This window comes from Geotrypetes seraphini, chromosome 3, assembly GCF_902459505.1.
Source record: "Geotrypetes seraphini chromosome 3, aGeoSer1.1, whole genome shotgun sequence".
In the NCBI taxonomy this organism is placed as follows: domain Eukaryota; kingdom Metazoa; phylum Chordata; class Amphibia; order Gymnophiona; family Dermophiidae; genus Geotrypetes; species Geotrypetes seraphini.
Window position 1 is genome coordinate 293,282,729 of NC_047086.1, and position 24,714 is coordinate 293,307,442.

Sequence of the window (24,714 nt, forward strand, 5' to 3'; positions counted from 1 at the left end):
TAGGACAGGAAACAGTGGTGTATTTCATGGTTATTCAGTTGGCTCAATTATTCCATGTTTGAGAAGGTCATCTGTCAGTGCCTTAATGCCCTCTAAGGCTTCTGGTTTAAGGGGGAGAGAGCAGGAGTTCCTCTCGTTGAAACTACAGTTTGAGATCCCCAGAGAGAGATGGAGGGGGGAAAGAAATGTTCTCTAGAAGTCCACTGCCACTTCCAGAATCCATCCCTTCTATCTTGTTGCGCCATATGCATGGAACAAACTGCCTAACTCACTTTGTCAGGCACCGTCTATGGCAGTATTCAAATCCAAGCTAAAAGCCCACTTTTTCAATGTTGCCTTCAACTCCTAATTCTTACACACCATAAAATTACCTATGTATATCCTATCATTCTCTCTGCAAGAAACCCCCTAACCCCTATATGTCCTGTCTGGCCAATTAGATTGTAAGGTCTTCAGAGCAGTGACCGTCTATTGTGTTTTGATTGTACACCACTGTGTACACTTTTCAGGACTCTTGAAATGATAAATAGTAGTTCAATTTAAAAGCAAGCTAAAGACCTTCCTATACCACAATGCATTTTTCTAAAATTCCTTTCCTTCATGAAGCCATAGTGGGTATGGAAGGCAGTGTAGTACACCCTGTTGATTTATCCTACCCCTGTTTCCTATCAAAATTTTAGTTCTCCCTTCCTTCCCTCTCAGTCATGTTAACACCCCTGCTATCTTTCTTTTTTTATTTTTTTTTCATATTTTAGATTGTAAGCCATTCTGAAGGTTATCCCAGGACAAGCAGGCAGCATATTCTTAACACATGGGTGATGTCACCGACGGAGCCCTCGGTACGGACCTTTTTAAATAGAAGTTTCTAGTTGGCCGCACCGCGCGTGCGCGAGTGCCTTCCCGCCCGACGGAGGAGTGCGTGGTCCCCAGTTTCTTCGTTTCCGCGGAGCGAAGAAGACGCGTGTGTTTTTTCAACGGCCGTTGAAACCACTTTTTTGCCTTCCCGCTCGCGCTTTTTTCCCTATTTTTTCTTCTTTTGCCTTCGGGTTTCTTTTTCCTTTGCTTTGTAAAAAAAAAAAAAAAAAAAACTTTGCTTTTTTTCCCCTTTTTTCGATTTTGCCCCGGCGGGGCCTGTTGCCATTATACAGGCCTCGGGGTTCGATTTTGCAGAGGCTGTTTTCCCCTTCATGCCCCCGCAGGTCGGTTTTAAAAAGTGCCAGCGGTGTGCACGCCCGATCTCCCTCACTGACCCACACAATTGGTGTTTGCAGTGTTTGGGTCCGGAGCATCGGGCGGACTCCTGCACCCGCTGTGCCACTCTTCAAAAGAGAACCCTTAAAAACCGAAGAATTCAACAAACTCTTCTCTTCGGCACCGGGTCGGCGATGGACTCCTCGACATCGACAGCGGTACCACAGAAATCGGCACCGTCTACTTCGACACCGCCCGACCCCACATCGGCGTCTCTGGCGCCAGGTAAGCCGGCTAAGAAGCCTTCCTCTTCCCTCGAGCGCCCTCCAACTACGGTGGCGACGCCGACCTTGCCGGCATCGCACCGGTCCCGCAAGCGCTCCGCCCCGATCTCGGTGAGTGCCTCGTCATCGGCCTCCTCATCGCCGGGGCGTGGAGCGGCATCTAAGGAACCGAAGAAAAAGAAAGCGATTCCGATGCCACCCCTAGATGACCGTATCTCGGCCATCTTAAAAGTTCAACTCCAGGAACAGTTACAGCAACAACTCGAGCACCTGTTGCCCACTATCCTGGCACCGCTCCTTCCGGTACCAGACCGGCCCGAGCCCCGTACCGAACCCCCGGTATCCACCCCTTCGGTACCTATCAACACCTCCATGCCGATTCTTTCGGCTGAGCAGCTTCATACCCATCCAGTGGTTCACTCCCATACCACATCGGATCCTCCTCGGCACCAAGCAGTGCGTCATTCTTCCCGGGACCGGGATCGACGCCGGTCTTCCTCTCCTGGTACCGTTTCGGTGCGTTCTGGAAAATCTTTATCCAAGACCCGCCATACCGCACCTTCCACCCCGGTGTCTCGACATGCACCAGAGGTCCGGGACCCTGACTTATGGGAGGAATCCCCTCTCGGTACCGAGGAGGATCCCTCCTCATCTGATGAGGACCCGTCGCCACCCGATGCCACCTCCAAACCGGAGCAGTCCTCATTTTCTAAATTTCTGAGGGAGATGTCTGCAGCCCTGTCCCTTCCTTTAGAATCTGACTCAAAGAAGTCTCAAGCCTTCCTGGAGGCTTTAGATTTCGAACAACCTCCTAAAGAGTTCCTCAAGCTTCCCGTGCATGACATCCTACGGGAGACTTTTTACAAAAACTGGGAGAATCCCCTTACGGTACCGGGGGCCCCCCGTAAACTGGACAACCTCTATCGAGTCATCCCTATCCCAGGGTTCGACAAGTCTCAATTGCCCCATGAGTCCCTTCTTGTTGAATCCACCTTGAAAAAGACTCAGGGCTCCAGTGTCTATGCCTCTACCCCTCCTGGCAGAGAGGGTAAGACCATGGACAAGTTTGGCAAGAGGCTCTACCAGAATGCCATGCTGGCCAACAGGGCGAACAACTATTCCTTCCATTTTTCTTTCCATATGAAACATTTGGTCCAACAGCTGTCTGCCCTCCAAAAGTACCTGCAGGAGCGCAAGGTCCCACTGTTCCAGCAGCACATCTCTGGCCTTCTTCAGTTGCGCAAGTTTATGGTCCGCTCGATATACGACTCATTCGAGCTCACCTCCCGTGCCTCTGCCATGGCCGTAGCCATGCGCCGCTTGGCCTGGCTGAGAGTCTCCGACCTGGACATCAACCACCAGGATCGTCTAGCCAATGCCCCCTGTCTCGGGGATGAACTTTTTGGAGAGTCACTGGATTCCACCACCCAGAAACTCTCCGCCCATGAAACAAGGTGGGACACCCTGATCAAACCAAAAAAGAAGGCTCCGCCTGCCCGACCTTATCGACCTCAGTCATCTTATCAGCGCAGGTTCTCAGCCAGGCCACTCAATCCGCCTCCTCAACAACCTCGGCGGCCCCGTCAACAGCAGCACCATGCCCAGGCTCGTTCTCAGGCCACTCAACCCTCCAAGCCTCTTCAGCCTGCTAGGCAATCCCAGCCCTTTTGACTCTTCTCTCCAGGGCATAGCCAGTCATCCACCCTCGCTACCTCTTCCACAACCAATCGGAGGTCGTCTCACCATATTCTCCAGCCGTTGGGAGGTCATCACATCGGACCAGTGGGTCCTCAACATCATCCGCCACGGCTACTCTCTCAACTTCCAGACTCTTCCATCGGACAACCCTCCTGTAGAGTCTGCTTCACACTCATCTCAAACCCCCCTCCTCCTGAGGGAGGTTCAATCCCTCCTCCTTCTCAATGCCATCGAAGAAGTACCTCCAGATCAAAGGGGTCAGGGATTCTACTCCCGCTACTTCCTGGTACCCAAAAAGACGGGAGACCTCCGTCCCATTCTCGATCTCAGGGACCTCAACAAGTGTCTGGTCAAGGAGAAGTTCAGAATGCTCTCCCTTGCCACGCTCTACCCTCTTCTTTCTCAACACGACTGGCTATGTTCCCTGGACCTCAAAGAGGCCTACACTCACATCTCCATCAATCAGAATTCTCGCCGCTACCTGCGGTTCCAGGTGCTACACCACCACTATCAGTACAAGGTGCTACCGTTCGGCCTCGCTTCCTCACCCAGGGTCTTCACCAAGTGCCTTATAGTGGTAGCGGCCTTCCTCAGGTCTCACAACCTCCAGGTGTTCCCCTACTTGGACGATTGGTTGGTGAAAGCACCTTCATCTCAACTTGTGCTACAGGCTACTCATCACACCATCTCTCTCCTCCACCTCCTGGGGTTCGAGATCAACTACCCCAAGTCGCACCTGCTTCCCACCCAGCGACTTCAATTCATTGGAGCAGTTCTGGACACCACACTAATGAGGGCTTTTCTCCCCTCCGATCGTCAGCGGACCCTGCTCCACCTCTGTCGTCAGGTGCTCATGCATCCCTCCATTCCTGCCCGACAGATGATGGTCCTCCTGGGTCACATGGCCTCGACGGTGCATGTCCTTCCTCTGGCACGTCTCCACCTTCGCACGCCTCAGTGGACTCTCGCCAACCAATGGTCACAGACTACGGATCTTCTTTCTCATCCCATCTCTGTGACATCATCTCTTCAGCAATCTCTCCAATGGTGGTTGAACTCCTCAAATCTTTCCAGGGGTCTACTTTTTCATCTACCCCCTCACTCTATGATCATCACCACGGATGCGTCCCCCTATGCGTGGGGAGCTCACCTAGGAGATCTACGCACCCAGGGACTTTGGACCCCACAGGAGCGTCGTCATCACATCAATTTCCTGGAACTCAGAGCCATGTTCTACGCCCTCAAGGCTTTCCAACATCTCCTCTGTCCTCAAGTCCTCCTCCTGTGCACAGACAATCAAGTCGCCATGTACTACATAAACAAGCAAGGCGGCACCGGATCTCGCCCCCTTTGTTTGGAGGCTCTGCGCATCTGGACCTGGGCCACGGACCGCAATCTCTTTCTCAGGGCGGTCTATATCCAGGGCGAACAGAACTCCCTGGCCGACAATCTCAGCCGCATCCTTCAACCTCACGAGTGGACGTTGGACCCTCCGACTCTGCTCTCCATCTTTGCTCGATGGGGCACTCCGCAGGTGGACCTCTTTGCAGCACCTCACAATCATCAACTGCCCCTCTTCTGTTCCAGACTCTTCTCTCCTCACCGTCTGGCCCCGGATGCATTCCTGCTCGATTGGAGGGATCGGTTCCTGTATGCCTTCCCTCCACTTCCTCTGATGTTGCGGACCTTGTCCAAACTCCGCAAGGACAACGCCACCATGATTCTCATCGCCCCTCGGTGGCCTCGCCAACACTGGTTCTCCCTCCTGCTCCAACTCAGCTCCAGGGAGCCCATTCCTCTTCCTGTGTTTCCTACTCTACTTACGCAGCGGCATCAGTCTCTACTGCATCCCAATCTGTCTTCGCTCCACCTGACAGCTTGGTTTCTCTCGGGCTGACCTCTCCAGAGAATCTATCTCAGCCGGTCCGCCTCATCTTGGACGCCTCCAGGAAACCGGCCACCCTCCAATGTTACCATCAGAAATGGACCAGATTCTCCTCGTGGTGTCTCCAGCATCATCAGGAACCCACCTCCTTAGCGGTGGAAACTGTATTGGAATATTTGCTCTCGCTGTCCAATGCTGGCCTCAAAACTACCTCCATCAGAGTCCACCTCAGTGCCATCACTGCGTTTCATGAGCCTGTTCTCGGAAAACCCCTCACGGCTCATCCTCTGGTTTCCAGATTTATGAGAGGGCTCTTCAATATCAAACCGCCTCTCAAGCCTCCTCCTGTCGTCTGGGACCTGAATGTGGTTCTCTCAGCACTCATGAAACCTCCATTTGAGCCTCTTGCCACAACTTCGCTCAGGCTCCTTACCTGGAAGGTGCTTTTCCTAATTGCCATCACCTCTGCCAGGAGGGTTAGCGAACTGCATGCACTGGTTGCCGACCCACCGTTCACTGTTTTTCACCATGACAAGGTTGTTCTGCGTACCCACCCTAAATTCCTTCCCAAGGTGGTCTCGGCTTTTCACCTCAACCAGTCCATTGTGCTGCCCGTCTTCTTCCCTAAGCCTCACTCGCACCCTGGGGAACAGGCGTTGCACGCGCTGGACTGTAAGCGTGCCCTTGCTTACTACCTTGATCGTACCAGAGCTCACCGTACATCCCCTCAGCTATTTTTGTCTTTCGATCCCAACCGTTTGGGTCGTCCTGTCTCCAAACGGACACTTTCAAATTGGCTTGCTGCCTGTATTGCATTCTGCTATGCTCGGGCCGGTCTCTCACTGGAAGGTGCTGTCACGGCCCACAGAGTCCAAGCTATGGCTGCTTCTGTAGCTTTCCTCCGTTCCACGCCCATCGAGGAAATCTGCAAGGCTGCCACTTGGTCCTCAGTTCACACGTTCACTACTCACTACTGTCTGGATGCCTTTTCCAGACGGGATGGTCACTTCGGCCAATCGGTGTTACAGAATTTATTTTCATGATGGCCAACCATCCCCCCTCCCTCTTTGTTAGCTTGGAGGTCACCCATGTGTTAAGAATATGCTGCCTGCTTGTCCTGGGATAAAGCACAGTTACTTACCGTAACAGGTGTTATCCAGGGACAGCAGGCAGATATTCTTACGTCCCACCCACCTCCCCGGGTTGGCTTCTTAACTGGCTTATCCTAACTGGGGACCACGCACTCCTCCGTCGGGCGGGAAGGCACTCGCGCACGCGCGGTGCGGCCAACTAGAAACTTCTAGTTAAAAAGGTCCGTACCGAGGGCTCCGTCGGTGACGTCACCCATGTGTTAAGAATATCTGCCTGCTGTCCCTGGATAACACCTGTTACGGTAAGTAACTGTGCTTTCTAGATAGGATGAGATTGTAAAATTTAAATAAATTAGAAATAAAAAAACTTTCAGGATTTAGACTGAAAGATTTAAAAATTAAGAATGTGATTTTAAACTCAATGTGCAAATATATTGGAAGCCAATGCAGTGCATCCAGGAAAGATGAGGCATGTTCAGATTTTCCTAAGCAAGAGATCATTCTAGCAGCAGAATTCTGCATAATTTGAAGCATTTTCTATAGTCTACCAGAAATTGATCTGTACATTGAATTATAGTAGTCTAACTGAGGCAAAAGTATTAACTGAGCCATAATTCTAAAACTAAGGGGAAAATGTCAGAACCATCCAATTACTGGCCAATTGCAAACATCCCATTTCTTGCGAAAATAGCAGAAAAAATAGTCTTTACTCAACTCTCAGATTTTGTAGAAAAAGCACACGCCCTACACCCTAATCAGACCGTCTTTAGACAACACCATTCCACTGAACTCTCTCTTATAGGATTAACAACTAAAATACTATATCACATAGACCACCACAAATCTGCTCTACTCATTTCCTTAGATCTCTCAGCTGCCTTTGATACAATTGACCATATCCTATTACTGCAAAGACTCGAATCCTTTGAAGTCACTGATCAGGTACTGGAATGGTTTAAATCTTATTTTGCAAATAGGACCTTCAGAATAAACTATAATAATTCAAAATCAGATAGTCAAGGCTCTATCCTGTCACCCCTACTATTCAATATCTTCTTGGTCCTCTTACTTACATTATGTCAATCAGGCTTTACCCCATTTACGTATGCTGATGATCTCCAGTTACTTCACCCTTTGGAAACAAATGACCTAAGTGAAATTATGGACATCAACCAGAAAATGGAAAAAATAAGTTACTGGCTCCAAACAAATATGTTAGTGCTTAATATCTCAAAATCATCAACAATATTATTTCCATGCAAAGAAGGATTGTAACTACAATCACCCGTGAGTCTCAACGCCACACCTTAGCGCATCTATAAAGCTCCTGGGAGTTATCCTTGACAGTAAACTAACATTTCACCAGCAAATCAGTACTATCGTTCAAAAATGCTTTTATAGGCTTCGATTAATACGTTCTCTTTCCAAAGTCCTTGAGTCCTCTGCATTGAACATATTAGTACATTCCCTGGTGATCTCATGTTTAGATTACTGCAGCTCACTATATAAAGGCATCACACAGAAAGAAATCAAGTTATATATAACACGGCAATAAAACTTATTGGAAATGCGAAAAAATTTGACTATGGTAAAAGCTCACTGGCTCCCTATTCCACACAGACTAACCTATAAAATCATACTTTAACATTCAAAACACTCCGTAACAACCAGCCTGAATTCTTAAACAATTTTCTAATTCCCTACACCCCAGCTAGAACACTGAGATCACAATCACAAAATCTTTTAACAGTTCCATCTCTCCATATTATTATCACTACATGAACAACAAACTTCTCTGTCATAGCCCCATCTCTTTGGAACTCATTACCCCCAGAATTATGGGATGAACTCATGCTAGATCGTTTCAAAGGAAAACTAAAAACCTTTCATTCTTCTAATGCACTTACCTTATGAAACATCTTCATTTCTGATTTGGTTATCAGATGGGATCTCCCTTCCTTTTGAATTTCCCCTATATGGCTCTCTTTCCTATTTTATAATGTAACTAGTCATTAAGCCCGTTACATTAACGAGTGCTAGAATATATGTCTGCCTGTCTTTCTGTCTCTCTCCCTCCCACTGTCTGTCTCTCTCCCTGGCCCCCTTTCTCTGTCTTTCTGTCCCTCTCCCTGCCTATGTGTCATTCCTCCTTTCTTTCTGTCTCCCTCCCTCCCTCCTGCTGTCTGTCTGTCATTCTTTCCCTGCATTTCCCTGTGCAGCTGCAACAGCATTTCCCTCCCCCTCCACTTCCCTGTGCAGCAGCAGCAGGTATTTCCCTTCCCCTCCAGATCCCTGTGCAGCAGTAGCAGCATTTTCCCCCACCCCTCTTCCCTACTCTTACCACAATGTGGCCTGCTCCTTTTGGCCCCTCCCCCTTCCCCCCGCAGTCTAGCCTGCTCCAAGGGCCCCCCTTCCCTTCTCGCGTTTCCCGCAGGCAGGCCCAGCTTCTCCCTGCACGTTACCTTTTTGTTTTCATTCTGTTTCCCTCCTTTGCATGGCTGGCTGCCTTGTCCCATTGAGCAGCTCATGGCTGGAGTCTCTTTTTGTCGGCGCTTCCCTGCCCAGTCCGCGGTCTGGCCTGCTCAGGGCGAGTGTTGCAGCGGCTCCTCTCGATCCCCGCCAGCGTCTGAAGCCTTCTCCGACGCTGGTGCGGCTCATGAGAGGAGCCGACACCGCGATCTGGAGAGCAGGGAGTCCAACGCTGGCGGCCAGTCCTTTGTAGGTAGGTGCCTGGAAGCAGTAAGGCTGGGGACTCGCGCATGCGCACTCCTGCAGCCACGGACCTACATCTCACAGATCAGAGATCATAGAAGCACGCAGATTTGAGTGCGCATGCGCTGCTAGGGTTTTATTATATAGGATTCTTTACCTTAATCCTATCGTTCCAGTAGGTCTTGTATGTTTTAATGTATGTTACCCTATTTTATTATGTACAAACCGCTTAGAAGACTGATAGGCGGTATACAAATTTTTATTAAACTTGAAACTCAGTGAAGATCTAATAGCCCTCAGTTGTTGTAGTTTAAAAAGAAATTTTTTGATCAAATTATTTATCTGTGGTCCTAATGTTAATTTGGAATCAAGTAAAATGCCCAGCTCTCTTGCATCCAAAGGTAAGATCAATTCTTTAATTAGAATGGTGTCACAGTCACCAAACCATAGAAGTTTGACCTGTTTTAACATCAAAAAGTTATTGTGAGACCAAATATCTATCAAATAGTTTGTTTATCTGTACTTTTGTGGAACTGTGATATATAGAATTGATGTCTTACCTTTTCTCACTGTTCCTTTTAATTATTTTTCTTTCTTACCATTTTATTACAGATGAAGATGATAGAAAAGAAAAAGAAACTGGTGTTGCACTAGGAGAAGGAAATGACCATGGTGGTCTTGTGCCTGGAAAGTCTCTGGTCTTTGCAGCTATGGAACTGCTTATGTTCATCTTAGTACGGCACTTGCCACAGCTCAGCACTAAGGTAGTGGACTCTCCTAGTCATACACCTAATAAATTACAGCTACTATCAGAGGAAAGTGCCCGTCTTGTGGCAGCAACAGTTACCATCCTGTCTGACCTTCCATCTCTTTGTTCCCCAGAAGGTAATGTTTAACTAGATAAATGCTTTGTGTATATTTTAGTGTACAGTAGGTGAATGATGCAGAAGTGAAATGTAGAACAGTATAAAATATTGTAAGCTGAATGACAGCTACAAAGTTCAGCAACACGTGAAAATGTACATTGTCTGTTCTAAAGGTCAACAGTACTCAAACCAGGGTTCAAGAGCATACTGGAGCTAGCCACAGGATTAGTCACAGAAACAAAATAATTTTTGTAAGCCAACGAATTGTGTACAAATAGTTATTGATTATTTGTTAAGGGTTAACTGAAAAGTACAGACAATCAAGTCGCTATGTACTATATTAACAAGCGGGGGGGTACGGCTTCTCACCTCCTTTGCCAAGAAGCAATTCAGATTTGGAATTGGGCCATTCTGCAAAACATCTTCCTCAAGCAGTATATCTGGCAGACAAACTAAGCAGATACCTTCAACCTCACAAGTGGTCCTTGAAAATGAAGACAGTTCAACGAATCTTCTCAGCATGGGGACTCCTCAGATTAATCTGTTTGTATTACAGACTTCCACCACAGTTTTGTTCTAGGCTGCACACTCTCCATATCGTCTCGATTAGAATCTGATGCCTTCCTGATAGATTGGACAGAAAGGTTTCTTTATGCCTTCCCCTTGATACCCTTAATAGGGAATCTTCTATTCAAATTCAAACAGGAGCCAGCTACAATGATTCTCATTGCTCTGAGATGGCCAAGACAGCCCTGGTTCCTTCTTCTGTTTCAATTCGGTGCCAGGGAGCCCATCCTTCTGCAGATTTACCCAACTCTTATCACTCAGAACAAAGAGTCCCTACTTCATTCCATTCTACATTCGTTAGCTTTAACAGCCTGTTACCTCTCTCCCACAGACTGAATAATATTCATCTCTCCGCTCCAGTTTCAGCTATCATTGATGCTGCCAGGAAACCTTCCACTCAATGCTGCTATCATTTTAAGTGGACTCGTTTTTCCTCATGGTGTACTCAACAAGCTCTACTTCCAGATACGTTTCCCCTGTCTTCAGTTTTGGATTACCTTTTACAGCTCTCAGACTCAAGTCTAAAAACTATTTCAGTGAGAGTGTACCTAAGTGCCATCAGTGCCTTTCACATTCCTTTCCACGATAAACCTTTAGCTACACACCCGTTGGTTTCCAAATTTATGAAGGGACTGATGCACACAAAACCAACAATCAAAGTTCCTTCAGTTTCTTGGGACCTCAGTGTTGTACTTTCCACTCTCATGAAGCCACCGTTTAAGCCATTAGCTTCTTTACGCAAATATCTCACATGGAGAGTTGTTTTTCTGATTTGCATCACTTCAGCTGGAAGTGTCGGTGAACATCAAGCACTGGCTTCAGACCCACCTTATACAACCTTCTACCATGACCTCCCGTACTCATCCCAAATTCCTACCAAAAGTCGTATCGGAATTTCACCTCAACCTCAATAGTCCTGCCTTCTTTCCAAAACCACATTTACATCTGGATGATACTGCTCTTCATACATTGGACTGTAAATGTGCTTTAGCTTACTACCTGGATTGAGCAAAGGCTCATAGAACCTCTACTCAGCTTTTCCTCTCATTTAATCCTAACAGACTCAGAACTTCATTTACCAAGAAAACAATTTCTACATGGTTAATGGATTGCATCTCCTTCAGCTATGCTCAGACTGGGCTATCGTTGGCAGGCTGTGTCACAGCACACAGGTTAGATCAATGGCAGGTTAGATCAATGGTCGTGTCACAGCACAAGGTTAGATCAATGGCAGCCTCAGTTGCTTTTCTCCATTCCACTCCTATTGAAAACATCTGTAAGGCTGCCACCTGGTCCTCCATACACACCTTCATGTCCCATTACTATATGGAGACTCATTCCAGATGGGACTGTCGGTTCGGCCAAGCAGTTCTTCAAAATGTATTTGCTACATAAGTGCCAACTTCCCTCCATCCCTTTCACAGCTAGGGAGTCCAGCTGTGAGAATATGCTGCTTGGGTGTTATCCAGGGACAGCAGGCAGATATTCTCACATCTCCCCCCCCCCCCCAACGATCCTCCCCTAGTTGGCTTTTTAGCTTTTTTACTGAACTGATGGTCCCACGAGCCGAGAGGTGGGAAGGCACTCTCACACATGCACAGTAAGGGCCATCTCTAGACTTTTCAAGAGTTAGTGATACTACGCTTTTAGACCACCCATACCGGGCTGTAGTGTGTTGAGCCATTGGTGACCTTGATGAAGAGGCACTCCACTGAGGAGACACTAACTGCAGTGAAGGAGACTTCGACCTCTTGCTTCACATCCAGATGGTGAGAGGTCTTATGTGCGTGCTCGGTGCAAAGAGTTCCTAGTACGAAGTACCACACATAAGACTTCTCACCAACTGGGAGATAATCAGACATATGACACTCAGTTCAATAGACTGGGTGGCTCCCATCTTGCTGCTGGACTGCTGCCTGCATCTAAATATTGGTGATTTCTTTGTTAAGTTGCTACAGAAATTGGAAAATGTACACTTAGGTCCCCTAAGATTGCAAGTTTTATGTTAGGCTATGGTAATGTTTAATTTTTATTATTATTTTGTAATGTTGTAATTGGTAGGTTACCCTACCAGGATTTATTAGACTATTTCTTAAGAGCTAATTTCTAGCTAAGAGAAATTAGCTAATTACTTTTTTAGCCTTTTAATTGGTTCAAAGGCTTATAAATCAGAGATCAGGCCAGGGGTGGGCGGTGTTAAACACTAAACAAAGACTTTCCTCAACTGCTATCTATACTCTATCTCAGGGGTGTCAAAGTCGATCCTCGAGGGCCGCAATCCAGTCGGGTTTTCAAGATTTCCCCAATGAATATGCATGAGATCTATGTGCATGCACTGCTTTCAATGCATATTCATTGGGGAAATTCTGAAAACCCGACTGGATTGCAGCCCTCGAGGACCGACTTCGACACCTGTGCTCTATCTGATCTTATCTTTCGCTCTGAAATGCAACCTAAAATACTAATCTAGACTAAACACTTATTATATAAAACCCTAACAGAGACTCTAAAGGCTACACTATTGCCTAAACTGACTTTGCTGAAAAAGCAGTCCTGAACTAAAAAGTAAAAGAGAAGAGCAATGAAATTACCTTTCTTCACATATCCCCTTAAAAACTTTGCGATCCGTAAATCAAAACCTACTCACAGTGCCTTCCATAAAAATAATTAATACAAGATGCAACAAAATATTCACAGTACAGTGGTACCTCGGTTTACGAGTGCACCGGTTTGCGAGTGTTTTGCAAGACGAGCAAAACATTTGCAAAATCGGTGCCTCGGAAACCGAGCATGGCTCGATTTACGAGTACCCCCCCCCCCGCAATCCGGCACCCCCCATGCCTCGAACCGGCACCCCCCCGCCATGATCCGACCCCCCCCCCGACACGATTGGGCACCCCCCCCCGCCATGATCCGACATCCCCCCCCCCCGACACAATTGGGCACCCCCCCCACCGCTTCTTACCCTCATCTGGGCACTCTTGAAGCTTGGCCTCCTCGTCTACTGGGCCTTGAGCATCTGAGCATGCTCAAGGCCTGCGAGTTCACGTTCAGAACGTGAACTCGCAGGCCTTGAGCATGCTCAGATGCTCAAGGCCCAGCAGACGAGGAGTCCGACCTTCTAGAGTGCCCAGATGAGGGTAAGAAGCGGCGGGGGGGTGCCCAATTGTGTCGGGGGGGATGTCGGATCGTGTCGGGGGGGTGCCCAATCGTGTCGGGGGGGGTGCCGGTTCGAGGCAGGGGGGGTGCCGGTTCGCAGGGGGGGGTGCCTGATCGCAGGGGGGGCCTTCGAGGGGAGCAATGCCGGTTCTCGGGGGGGGGGGAAACGCATCAAAGTGAGTTTCCATTATTTCCTATGGGGAAACTCGCTTTGATAAACGAGCATTTTGGATTACGAGCATGCTCCTGGAACGGATTATACTCGTAATCCAAGGTACTACTGTATATGCCCCTCAGTTATGGAACACTATGGCCTCCTTTCTCAGAAGCATGCCAAATTCTCTAGACAAATTCAAGAGTTCCCTAAAAACTATCCTATATAAAGATGCATTTGAAGAGTGAAACTCTATCTGACTCCTCTTTCTTTATCTTTTGCTTTCTTAAAGGATAAATGCCTTAAATTCGGATATAAACAGGCTATGCTTATTTTCTCCTATTCCCTATTGTACTTTACCATACATGTCTACTTTCTTATAACCAATGTAGTTCTTTCCCTTTTTTCATTCTGTATCAAGTTAGTCTATGTCTAAGTTGGTTTAATTTTTAAGCTGTAAAATAATGACTGTTTTTAATTTGCAAAAACTTTTACTTTCGGTAGCTGTACTCACCCTGTGTGTCTGCTCAGAAGGAAAATTTCTTGCTTCTGATAGAAAAATTTTGATGATTTTAACACAACATTGTTTTCCACATTCTCTCTCTACATGTGATACATTAGTCATCCCAGACTCCTGAGTGTTGGGTCTGTATTCATTTTTTAAGGATCACAATTCTGTATGCTTTTTAAATAAAGATTCCTGCACCTTGTACATTCCATTCTGCAGTTTTTTTCTTGTTTCTATTTTTAATATGTACATCGCCTAGAAGTTTTATAAGTGATACTATCAAATTTTAAATAAACCTGAAACCTGAACATCCAGCATGTTAAAATCACCTGTTAGTAAAACTTCCCCTTTATTAGATATATTCTGAATGTCTACTATTGAATCTCTGTCTACTTCTTCTGTCTATGAAGGAGGCCTGCATATCGCACCAATGTAAATATATTTATCCCAGGACAAGCAGGCAGCCTATTCTCACATATGGGTGGCGTCATCAGCGGAGTCCGGATGCGGAAGCTCGCAAGCAGACTTGCTTGAAGAAACTCGAAGTTTCGAGTCGACCGCACCGCGCATGCGTGAGTGCCTTCCCGCCCAGCGCAGGGCGCGTCTCCTTCTTCATATCTTATATAGATCTTTAATCTTATCATTTGAACTTATTCATTCAGGCATTCCATTCCATTCTTTAAAAATCAATAATGGATAATGCACTTAACTTATGCATATACTCTGTGTGGCTGTACTGTTCCCTACCAACGCGTTTCGCCTTCTTCATCAGGACGGGGCTAGTGCTGCGACTGTATAAAAACACACAGATTGCCTTATAACATGCTTACAAAGATAACATTCAATCATGATAAGGTGGTCCTACGTACTCATCCAAAATTCCTCCCTAAAGTGGTATCGGAATTTCATTTCAATCAATCTATTGTTCTTCCAGTGTTCTTTCCGAAGCCTCATTCTCATCCTGGAGAAGTAGCTCTTTATACTCTGGACTGTAAACATGCTTTGGCCTTCTATTTGGAAAGCACCACACCACACAAAACTGCTCCTCAACTTTTTATCTCCTTTGATCCAAATAAGTTGGGACATCCTATCTCTAAGCGTACCATCTCCAATTGGATGGCTGCTTGTATCTCATTCTGCTATGCCCAGGCTGGATTACCCCTCCACAGTAGAGTTACAGCCCATAAAGTTAGAGCAATGGCAGCTTCAGTAGCTTTCCTCAGACAAAACCAAATTCATCCTCCTAGAAAACGACAGGATCCAAACCACAACCATCCTAGACATAAACGCAACCAAATATCCCATCCAAACAACCATAAAACTACTAGGCATGACCATAGACAGATGCTGCACAATGCAGCCACAAATAAACAAAACAACTCAAAAATCATTCGCAATCATGAGAAACCTGAGACAAGTCCGAAAATTCTTTGAAGGCACACAATTCCTACTTATAGTACAATCACTAGTACTAGGAATACTGGACTACTGTAACATTCTCTTCCTCCCATGTCCGGCGACTACGATAAGACAACTCCAAACAATCCAAAATACAGCCTTAAGACTCGTCTATTCATTGAAAAAATACGACCACATCACTGAAGCCTACATCAACTCACACTGGCTCCCAATCCAAGAAAGAATCCAATTTAAATTTTACTGCATATTATTTAAAACACTACACGGAGACAGCCCATCATACCTGAATAATCGCCTCATCCAAGCAACCAGCACCAGACACAGAAAAACGCACTCCCCATTCATACCCCCCCCATCCAAAGAAGTGAAAAGAACAAAACAACATGACGGCCTCCTAGCCACACAAGCTGCAAGACTGGATAACCAAATCTCCAACCTTCTGATGACCACCCCAGACTATAAGACGTTCAGAAAAGAAATAAAAACCACACTTTTCAAGAAATTCCTAAAACAGAAATAAAAACACGACCACTAAAAGCCCTCAAGATCTTCATATTACCTCTCTAGCTATGCTCTACAATTCATATAATTCTGTCATTCTGTAACGCTGTAATTCTTTATTCATTGTAATTCTGTCCTTAAACTAACCTTTTGTAATCCGCCTTGAACCGCAAGGTAATGGCGGAATAGAAATCCCTGATGTAATGTAATGTAATGTAATCTACACCTATTGAGGAAATTTGCAAGGCTACTACTTGGTCCTCAGTTCATACTTTCACTTCTCACTATTGTCTGGATACTTTCTCCAGACGGGATGGACAGTTTGGCCAAACAGTATTACAAAATTTATTCTCTTAAATTGCCAACACTCCCACCATCCCATTTTGGTTAGCTTGAAGGTCACCCATATGTGAGAATAGGCTGCCTGCTTGTCCTGGGATAAAGCACAGTTACTTACAGTAACAGGTGTTATCCAGGGACAGCAGGCAGCTATTCTCACAACCCACCCACCTCCCCTGGTTGGCTTCTTTGCTAGCTATCTGAACTGAGGAGACGCGCCCTGTTCTGGGCGGGAAGGCACTCGCGCATGCGCAGTGCGATCGACTCGAAACTTCGAGTTTCTTCAAGCAAGTCTGCTTGCGAGCTTCCGCATCCGGGCTCCGCTGATGACGTCACCCATATGTGAGAATAGCTGCCTGCTGTCCCTGGATAACACCTATTACAGTAAGTAACTGTGCTTTACCAGTGCCTCTTCCTTATCCTGCAGATCTGGCAATTGTATGGCTTTAATATAATCTTTAACATATAATGCTACTCCCTCTCCTTTCCTTCATACCCTTTCCTGAACATATTATAGCCCAGTATAACTACATCCCAGTCATGGGTCTCTATGAACCACATCTCCATGATTCCCATTATATCCAACTCATCTTCTTCCATCACAGCTTCTAGTTCTGGGCCAGCCAATCTCTGGCCTGGCTGGCCTGGAACTTCCTCTCTGATGTCAGGATTGACGTCAGGAGGGAAGGCTTGTGGGCCCAGCACTTGTGCAGTGGCTGCACAGGCCTGGCTTTTGCGGCATCAGGAAAGCAGGGAGAAATCTGCGGTGGCGATGACTTGGCGTGGACAGGGAGAGAGAAAGACAGAAGGGGCAGGGGGAGAGAGAAAGAGAAAGAAAGAGAGAGGCAGGGAGAGAGAAAGAAAGAAAAGGGAGCGGGCAGGGAGATAGGAAGAAAAAGTTGGGGGAGGGAGTGGAGTGTGGCAGGGGCAGACAGGGAGAGAGGAAGAAAAAGTTGGAGTCATGGAGGGACAGAAAGAGATATTGGTTGGGGAATGGAATGAGGTCTGGAGGAGAGGATGCATGCAGGAGGCAGAAAGAAGTGAAGAAATAATGGATGCACAGTCAGAAGGAAGTTCAACCAGAGACTCATGAAATCACCAGAAAACAAAGGTAGGAAAAATGATTTTATTTTCAATTTAGTGATCAAAATGTGTCCGTTTTGAGAATTTATATCTACTGTCTATATTTTGCACTATGACCCCCTTTTACTAAACTGTAATAGCGGTTTTTAGCGAAGGGAGCCTATGAGCGTCGGGAGCAGTGCAGCTCCCTGTGCTAAAAACATAAGAACATAACATAAGAACATAAGCAATGCCTCTGCTGGGTCAGATCTGAGGTCCATCTTGCCCAGCAGTCCGCTCACGCGGCGACCCAACAGGTCCAGGACCTGAGCAATAATCCTCTATTTATACCCTTCTATTCCCTTTTCCAGCAGGAAAATGTCCAATCCTCTCTTAAATCCCAGTACTGTATTCTGCCCTATAACGTCCTCTGGAAGCGCATTCCAAGTGTCCACCACACGTTGGGTAAAGAAGAACTTCCTGGCATTTGTATTGAATCTGTCCCCTTTCAACTTTTCCGAATGGCCTCTTGTTCTTTTATTTTTTGAAAGTTTGAAGAATCTGTCCCTCTCTACTCTCTCTATGCCCCTCATGATCTTATAAGTCTCTATCATATCCCCTCTAAGTCTCCTCTTCTCCAGGGAAAAGAGACCCAGTTTCTCCAATCTCTCAGCGTATGAAAGGTTTTCTATCTCTTTTATCAGACGTGTCGCTCTTCTCTGAACTCTCTCGAGTAACGCCATATCCTTCTTAAGGTATGGCGACCAAAACTGGACACAGTATTCCAGGTGTGGGCGCACTATCGCCCGATACAGCGGCAGGATAACTTCTTTCGTCCTGGTTGTAATACCCTTCTTGATTATATCTAGCATTCTATTCGCTCTCTTAGCGGCCGCTGCGCACTGTGCCATCGGCTTCATTGACCTGTCCACCATTACCCCCAAGTCCCTCTCTTGGGTACTCTCATTCAATAACATCCCTCCCATCGTATAGTTGTACCTCGGGTTTCTGCTTCCCACATGCAATCCTTTACATTTCTCAACGTTGAACTTCATTTGCCATTTTGTTGCCCATTCCCCTAGTTTGTTCAAGTCCCTTTGCAATTCCTCACAGTCCTCTTTAGTCCGAGCTCCCCTAAATAGTTTGGTGTCATCTGCAAATTTTATTATCTCACACTTCGTCCCTGTTTCTAGATCATTTATGAATATATTAAATAACAGCGGCCCGAGCACCGAGCCCTGCGGAACACCACTCGTGACCCTCCTCCAGTCAGAGTAGTGGCCCTTCAACCCTACCCTTTGTTTCCTACCTGCCAACCAGTTTCTGATCCATCTATGTACGTCTCCGTCCACCCCATGGTTCTTCAGTTTCCGGAGTAATCGTTCATGAGGCACCTTGTCAAAAGCTTTTTGGAAATCAAGGTATATGATGTCTATGGGGTCACCTCTGTCCATCTGTTTGTTAATTCCTTCGAAGAAGTGTAGTAAGTTGGTTAGGCACGATCTCCCCCTGCAGAAACCATGTTGGCTGGTTATCAGAAGTTTGTTTCTTTCCAAGTGATCATCGATGTTTTCTTTTATCAGTGCTTCCGCCATTTTTCCGGGAACCGAGGTCAGACTCACCGGTCTGTAGTTTCCCGGGTCACCTCTTGATCCCTTTTTAAAGATGGGCGTGATGTTGGCCGTCTTCCAATCCGCCTGTTTTCAGGGATAGATTGCTTATTTGCTGCAGTAGTTCTGCTATCTCCTCCTTTAGTTCCTTCAGAACCCTTGGATGGATTCCGTCCGGACCTGGAGATTTGTCAATTTTTAGTTTATCTATCTGCCTGCGCACATCTTCAAGGCTCACTTCCATGAATGTTAATTTTTCTGCTTGATTTCCATTGAAGAATTGCTCAGGTTCCGGTATGTTGGTTGTGTGTTCGTTTGTAAATACAGACGAAAAGAACATGTTCAGTCTTTCCGTGACTTCTTTCTCCTCCTTCACTAACCGCAATCATGGTTTAGTAAAAGGGGAGGGGGTATATTTGTCTACTGTTCCAGCACAGTGAAGGGGAAGGGAGATCGAGTCGTCCCCCTTCACTGCACCGGAGGAGCAACGCGTTCGGCAGTTTGCCCCGCCCCCAGCAGCCACTTAGGCACCTGGCCTGCTTTTCCAGCCCTCTTAAGGGCTTTGCAGACCGGGCCTTTTTCCCTGTTCCAGCACAGTGAAGGGGAAGGGAGATCGAGTCGTCCCCCTTCACTGCACCGGAGGAGCAACATGTTCGGCGGTTTGCCCCGCCCCCAGCAGCCACTTAGGCACCTGGCCTGCTTTTCCAGCCCTCTTAAGGGCTTTGCAGACCGGGCCTTTTTCCCTGTTCCAGCACAGTGAAGGGGAAGGGAGATCGAGTCGTCCCCCTTCACTGCACCGGAGGAGCAACGCGTTTGGCGGTTTGCCCCGCCCCCAGCAGCCACTTAGGCACCTGGCCTGCTTTTCCAGCCCTCTTAAGGGCTTTGCAGACCGGGCCTTTTTCCCTGTTCCAGCACAGTGAAGGGGAAGGGAGATCGAGTCGTCCCCCTTCACTGCACCGGAGGAGCAACGCGTTCGGCGGTTTGCCCCGCCCCCAGCAGCCACTTAGGCACCTGGCCTGCTTTTCCAGCCCTCTTAAGGGCTTTGCAGACCGGGCCTTTTTCCCTGTTCCAGCACAGTGAAGGGGAAGGGAGATCGAGTCGTCCCCCTTCACTGCACCGGAGGAGCAACGCGTTCGGCGGTTTGCCCCGCCCCCAGCAGCCACTTAGGCACCTGGCCTGCTTTTCCAGCCCTCTTAAGGGCTTTGCAGACCGGGCCTTTTTCCCTGTTCCAGCACAGTGAAGGGGAAGGGAGATCGAGTCGTCCCCCTTCACTGCACCGGAGGAGCAACGCGTTCGGCGGTTTGCCCCGTCCCCAACAGCCACTTCGGCATCTGGCCTGCCTTTCCAGCCCTCTCAAGGGCTCAGCCGCCAAAGACCGACACCTAACTCAGTGTCACTAACTCCCGAGGGCCACGTACTATATTCCTTGACTCCCACTTGCGGCCTCCCTGATCTGATCATCTCCTCTCAAGTTCACAGATTTATTCTCTGTATCTACCCACGACTCCTATTTCAAACCTGTTACATATTTTTACCTTTAATTCCATCTTATGACCTGTTCATAGTCTCTTATACCTACACATCGCCCTCACTTAGTACAGATCTGTTCATAGTCCATCTCATCTTAAATGCTTCCAACCTCATTTTGAACTTTGACTCACAGAACTACGCTCTTCTTTCTTCCACTTCCCAGGCCTTCTGCTTCTACCTAGCTACCCCTCTCTAAGCTTCTCCCCTAGCCCTCCTCTTCCCCCAACACCCCTCAATCTCCCCCTTGCGAACCCAGTTTTGGTCTCCCCTTCACACTAGCCTCTCAGAATCTTTCTCCCCCCTCCTGACCAGGCCAACATTTCCAACATGACCAGCATCACTCATAATCTTCCCGCCTTTCTCCTCCTCTATTTGCTTAGCACAAGAGGCTGGATTACAAATGTCCTAGCATTCGAACCTATTTCAACCTACACCACTTGGACTAGTATCCCCGCTCCTGACAAATTCCTCCACCCTCATCGACTTATACACGATTGCACAGAAGCAGGTCCTTTCCCAATTCCTGTGATCAATACCACCCACCACCCTCCTAGACCAACTCCTAAAAGAAAACGATCTCTAAAATATCTGCAACGTACGATACCCTCCTGCCCCCCACAACAATCCATTCTTCCTTGTGCCTACTTGAACATCCGCTCAGCTAGAAATAAGGCCCAGCTCATCAAAGACTGGCTGGAAGAAACTCGCTTAGACATTGTCCTCCTAACCGAAACATGGCTCATTTCCGACCAGGACCCCATCATAGGGGACATTCTCCCTCCACACTACAAAATTATCACTCTCTCAAGAAATTCAAAAAGAGGAGGTGGCCTCGCTATCATTCTCCATAATCACCTTCACTTCCATGTCCTAGACTCTAAATCAACCAAGGACCTAGAAATCCTCACCTGCAAAATTTCCAAAACAGACTGTATAGATAACCTAATCGTCACGCTATTCTATATACCCCCTAATAAATGGAATCAAGCAAAAGATGATTTCTACGAGCACCTTCTTGCGAACTCGTCAGCAGGTACCTACAATCTCTTAGCAGGAGACATCAACCTACATCTAGAACAGAAAGAGAACCCAAATGTCGCAGACCTTTTCTCCTTTCTCACGACACTAGGCTTCTCCAATCCCCCCCAAACCACAACCCATAACAAAGGCCACCACCTCGACCTCATCACCTTTCTCTCCAATACCAACACCACTCCCAATATAAGTCTCTCAGACCAAACCTGGTCAAATACCCCCTGGTCTGACCACCTCCTGTGCAATTTTGAACTAGCCTGGCACAAAAAACAACCTGACAAAAAGCCTAACCCCATCCATACAAAGCAATTCATCTGGACAAGAGAACATCTTAATCCAGCAGACTTCTGGTCACACTACACTCTCATCTCCGACTCCGACGTAGACCCCAACTTCCACCTAAATTGGGAAAAATTTAGCGACCAGGTTCTTAACACCACTGTCCCTCTTAAACTTCGCTCGAAAACTCTTCGCCCCTCAAACAGCTGGTTTGACGCGGACCTCCTGACCATAAAACGAGAAGTCCGGAAACATGAAAGAATCTGGCGTAAATCAGGGACTGATTTAGACAGACTTACCTGGCGACTGAAAGTCAAAGAATACAAAAAACAGATCATCGATAAGCGCAGTAAACACTACTCCCAACTAATAAACTCCCCTTCTCTAAACAGCAAAGCACTTTTTAGACTAGTTAACTCTCTATTCGACATAGACTCTCACAAACGCCCCACCTCCGACCTCCCTCCCTCCGCAATCACTCTAGCCGACCACTTCGCGAACAAAATCCACACTCTAAAACTGTCTCTTTCAGCTCACAGCCCCGATCCCCCACTCAACCTACGCGCAGCAGACACAGAAGGTTCAATAGCCGACATGTCCTGGACCTCCTTTGTAAATCCTGACTGGAATCTATTCCTCGAACTTTATTCTAAATACGCCAATTCCAACTGCCTATTAGACACTTGTCCTCCCACCATCATGAAATGCGCCCCCCCCATCATTCAAAGCAGAACTCTTCAATTGGGTATCTCTATGCCTGTCCACTGGACACTTCCCGTCCGAACTTGGCCACATCCTCATTTCCCCTATCCCTAAACAACCCAAGGAGCCAATCTCTTCCATCACCAACTACAGACCCATCGCCAACATACCACTCTTCCAAAAACTCATGGAAGGTCTTGTCAACAACAACCTTACGAATTACCTCGACAAGTACAATATTCTTCATGACTCCCAGTCCGGTTTCCGCCCAAATCATAGCACCGAAACCGTCCTAGCTGCCCTGATAAATTACCTCCTCCACCTGTTCTCACTGGGTAAAAGCGCCCTGATACTTCAATTCGATTTGAGTAGTGCCTTCGACCTGGTCGACCACGACATTATGCTCAACTGCCTTGACTCCATCGGCATCTCCGGTCAGGTAATAGATTGGTTCACAGGCTTCCTAACCAACCGTACCTACCAGGTCCACAGTAATGGAGCCTTCTCCCACCACTGGCGTAACCCTTGTGGAGTCCCACAAGGCTCTCCCCTATCCCCCTCCCTATTCAATATTTACTTGACCCCTCTGGCACGAAGCCTAGCAAACTCTAACCTAAAATCGTTCATATATGCAGATGACATCACCATCATTGTTCCCATTACCTCACTCACTCTAGAAACGGAAAAACTCATCGCATCTATCCTCACCAAGTTAGAACTGTGGACCTCAAAACTCAAATTAAAATTGAACTCTGAAAAAACCAAAATCTTCCTAGCGAGTCCCAACCACAAATTAACAAACACTTCCCTCAGATTGAATGGGCTAGATTACCCTATCTTACCCACCATAAAAATCCTTGGAGTCATCCTGGACCGCACCCTAACCTTCGATGACCATACCAGTGCCCAGGTGAAAAAATGTTTCTGTACCCTCTGGAAACTGCGCACCATCAAACGTTACTTCGACCACCAAGCCTTCCGTCTACTCGTCCAATCTCTGGTATTAAGCATATTAGACTACTGCAACATTATTTACCTGGGATCCTATAAAAATACCATCAAACGTCTTAGAACAGTCCAAAATGCGGCCGTCCGCCTCATCTATGATCTCAAAAAATACGACCATGTTAGCCCCTACTACACCAAACTCCATTGGCTCCCAGTAGAGGCAAGGATCATCTTTAAGTTCGCCTGCCTCTGTTTCAAAACTCTAACAGGATCTTCCCCAATCTACTTGTCTGAGCACCTTGAAATAGCAGGCCCCTCTCGCACACGAAACGCCCACCTATTCACCTTTCCCTCCCTAAAAGGCTGCCTCTACAAGAGATTCACTGATAGAACCCTAGCATTCCAAGCGGGCAAATGGAACAATTGCCTTACCGCCCTCATCTCCAACTCTCCACCCTACCACCTGTTCAGGAAGTCACTAAAAACCTACCTCTTCGACAAATTCCGCTAACGCTGCCTTCCCCCCTTCCCTGCACCCTCCTGACCTCGACATGCCTCCATTCCCTCTGACTACGCCCCCCTCCCAAGCCACTATGGCCTCTCTTTCTCAAGCTCTGTTTTATCTAATTGCCCTGCCTTTTCATAGCCTCATATTTAACATCACTGTAAATGTACCACCGCTTTAACATGGAACATCGCTGTATACGTACAGTCTCTTCTTTAGTATATGCCTTTTTATTACTGCTATTTATGTAACATCTTTGTAAATGTAATAACACTGTAATATGTATCATCGCTGTAAATGTACAGTCTCTTCTATTGTTAACCGCATTGAACTTCCATGGTATTGCGGGATACAAGAATAAAGTTATTATTATTATTATTATTATTACTTTTGTATAGTTGTTACTGAGGTGACATTGCATATTTTAAAGTTATCTACTTTGACTTCTTTGGGAAAAACCCCTCCCCCCCAATTATAAATTATAATTAACATTTTCTCTGGGTACAGTGTGCTTTGTGTTGTGTTTTTTTATTTTATTGTTGGTAGATCATTTTGACTTGGTCATTTTAAAAGTAGCTCGCAAGCCAAAAAGGTGTGGGCACCCCTGGGCTACACTATTGCCTAAACTGACTTTGCTGAAAAAGCAGAGTTCTGAACTAAAATGTAAAA

General features: G+C 46.9%; 1 protein-coding gene across 7 annotated transcripts in view; it reads left to right on the forward strand.

Moving 5' to 3' along the window:
• Positions 1–24,714, forward strand: part of HEATR5B (HEAT repeat containing 5B) — a 297,408-nt gene that overhangs the window by 249,195 nt on the left and 23,499 nt on the right. For all 7 annotated transcript variants that reach the window (XM_033938914.1, XM_033938913.1, XM_033938919.1 and 4 more), the window contains one exon: positions 9,474–9,746. In XM_033938914.1, the coding sequence (XP_033794805.1) occupies positions 9,474–9,746 (273 nt within the window). The remainder of the gene's footprint in view (positions 1–9,473; positions 9,747–24,714) is intronic.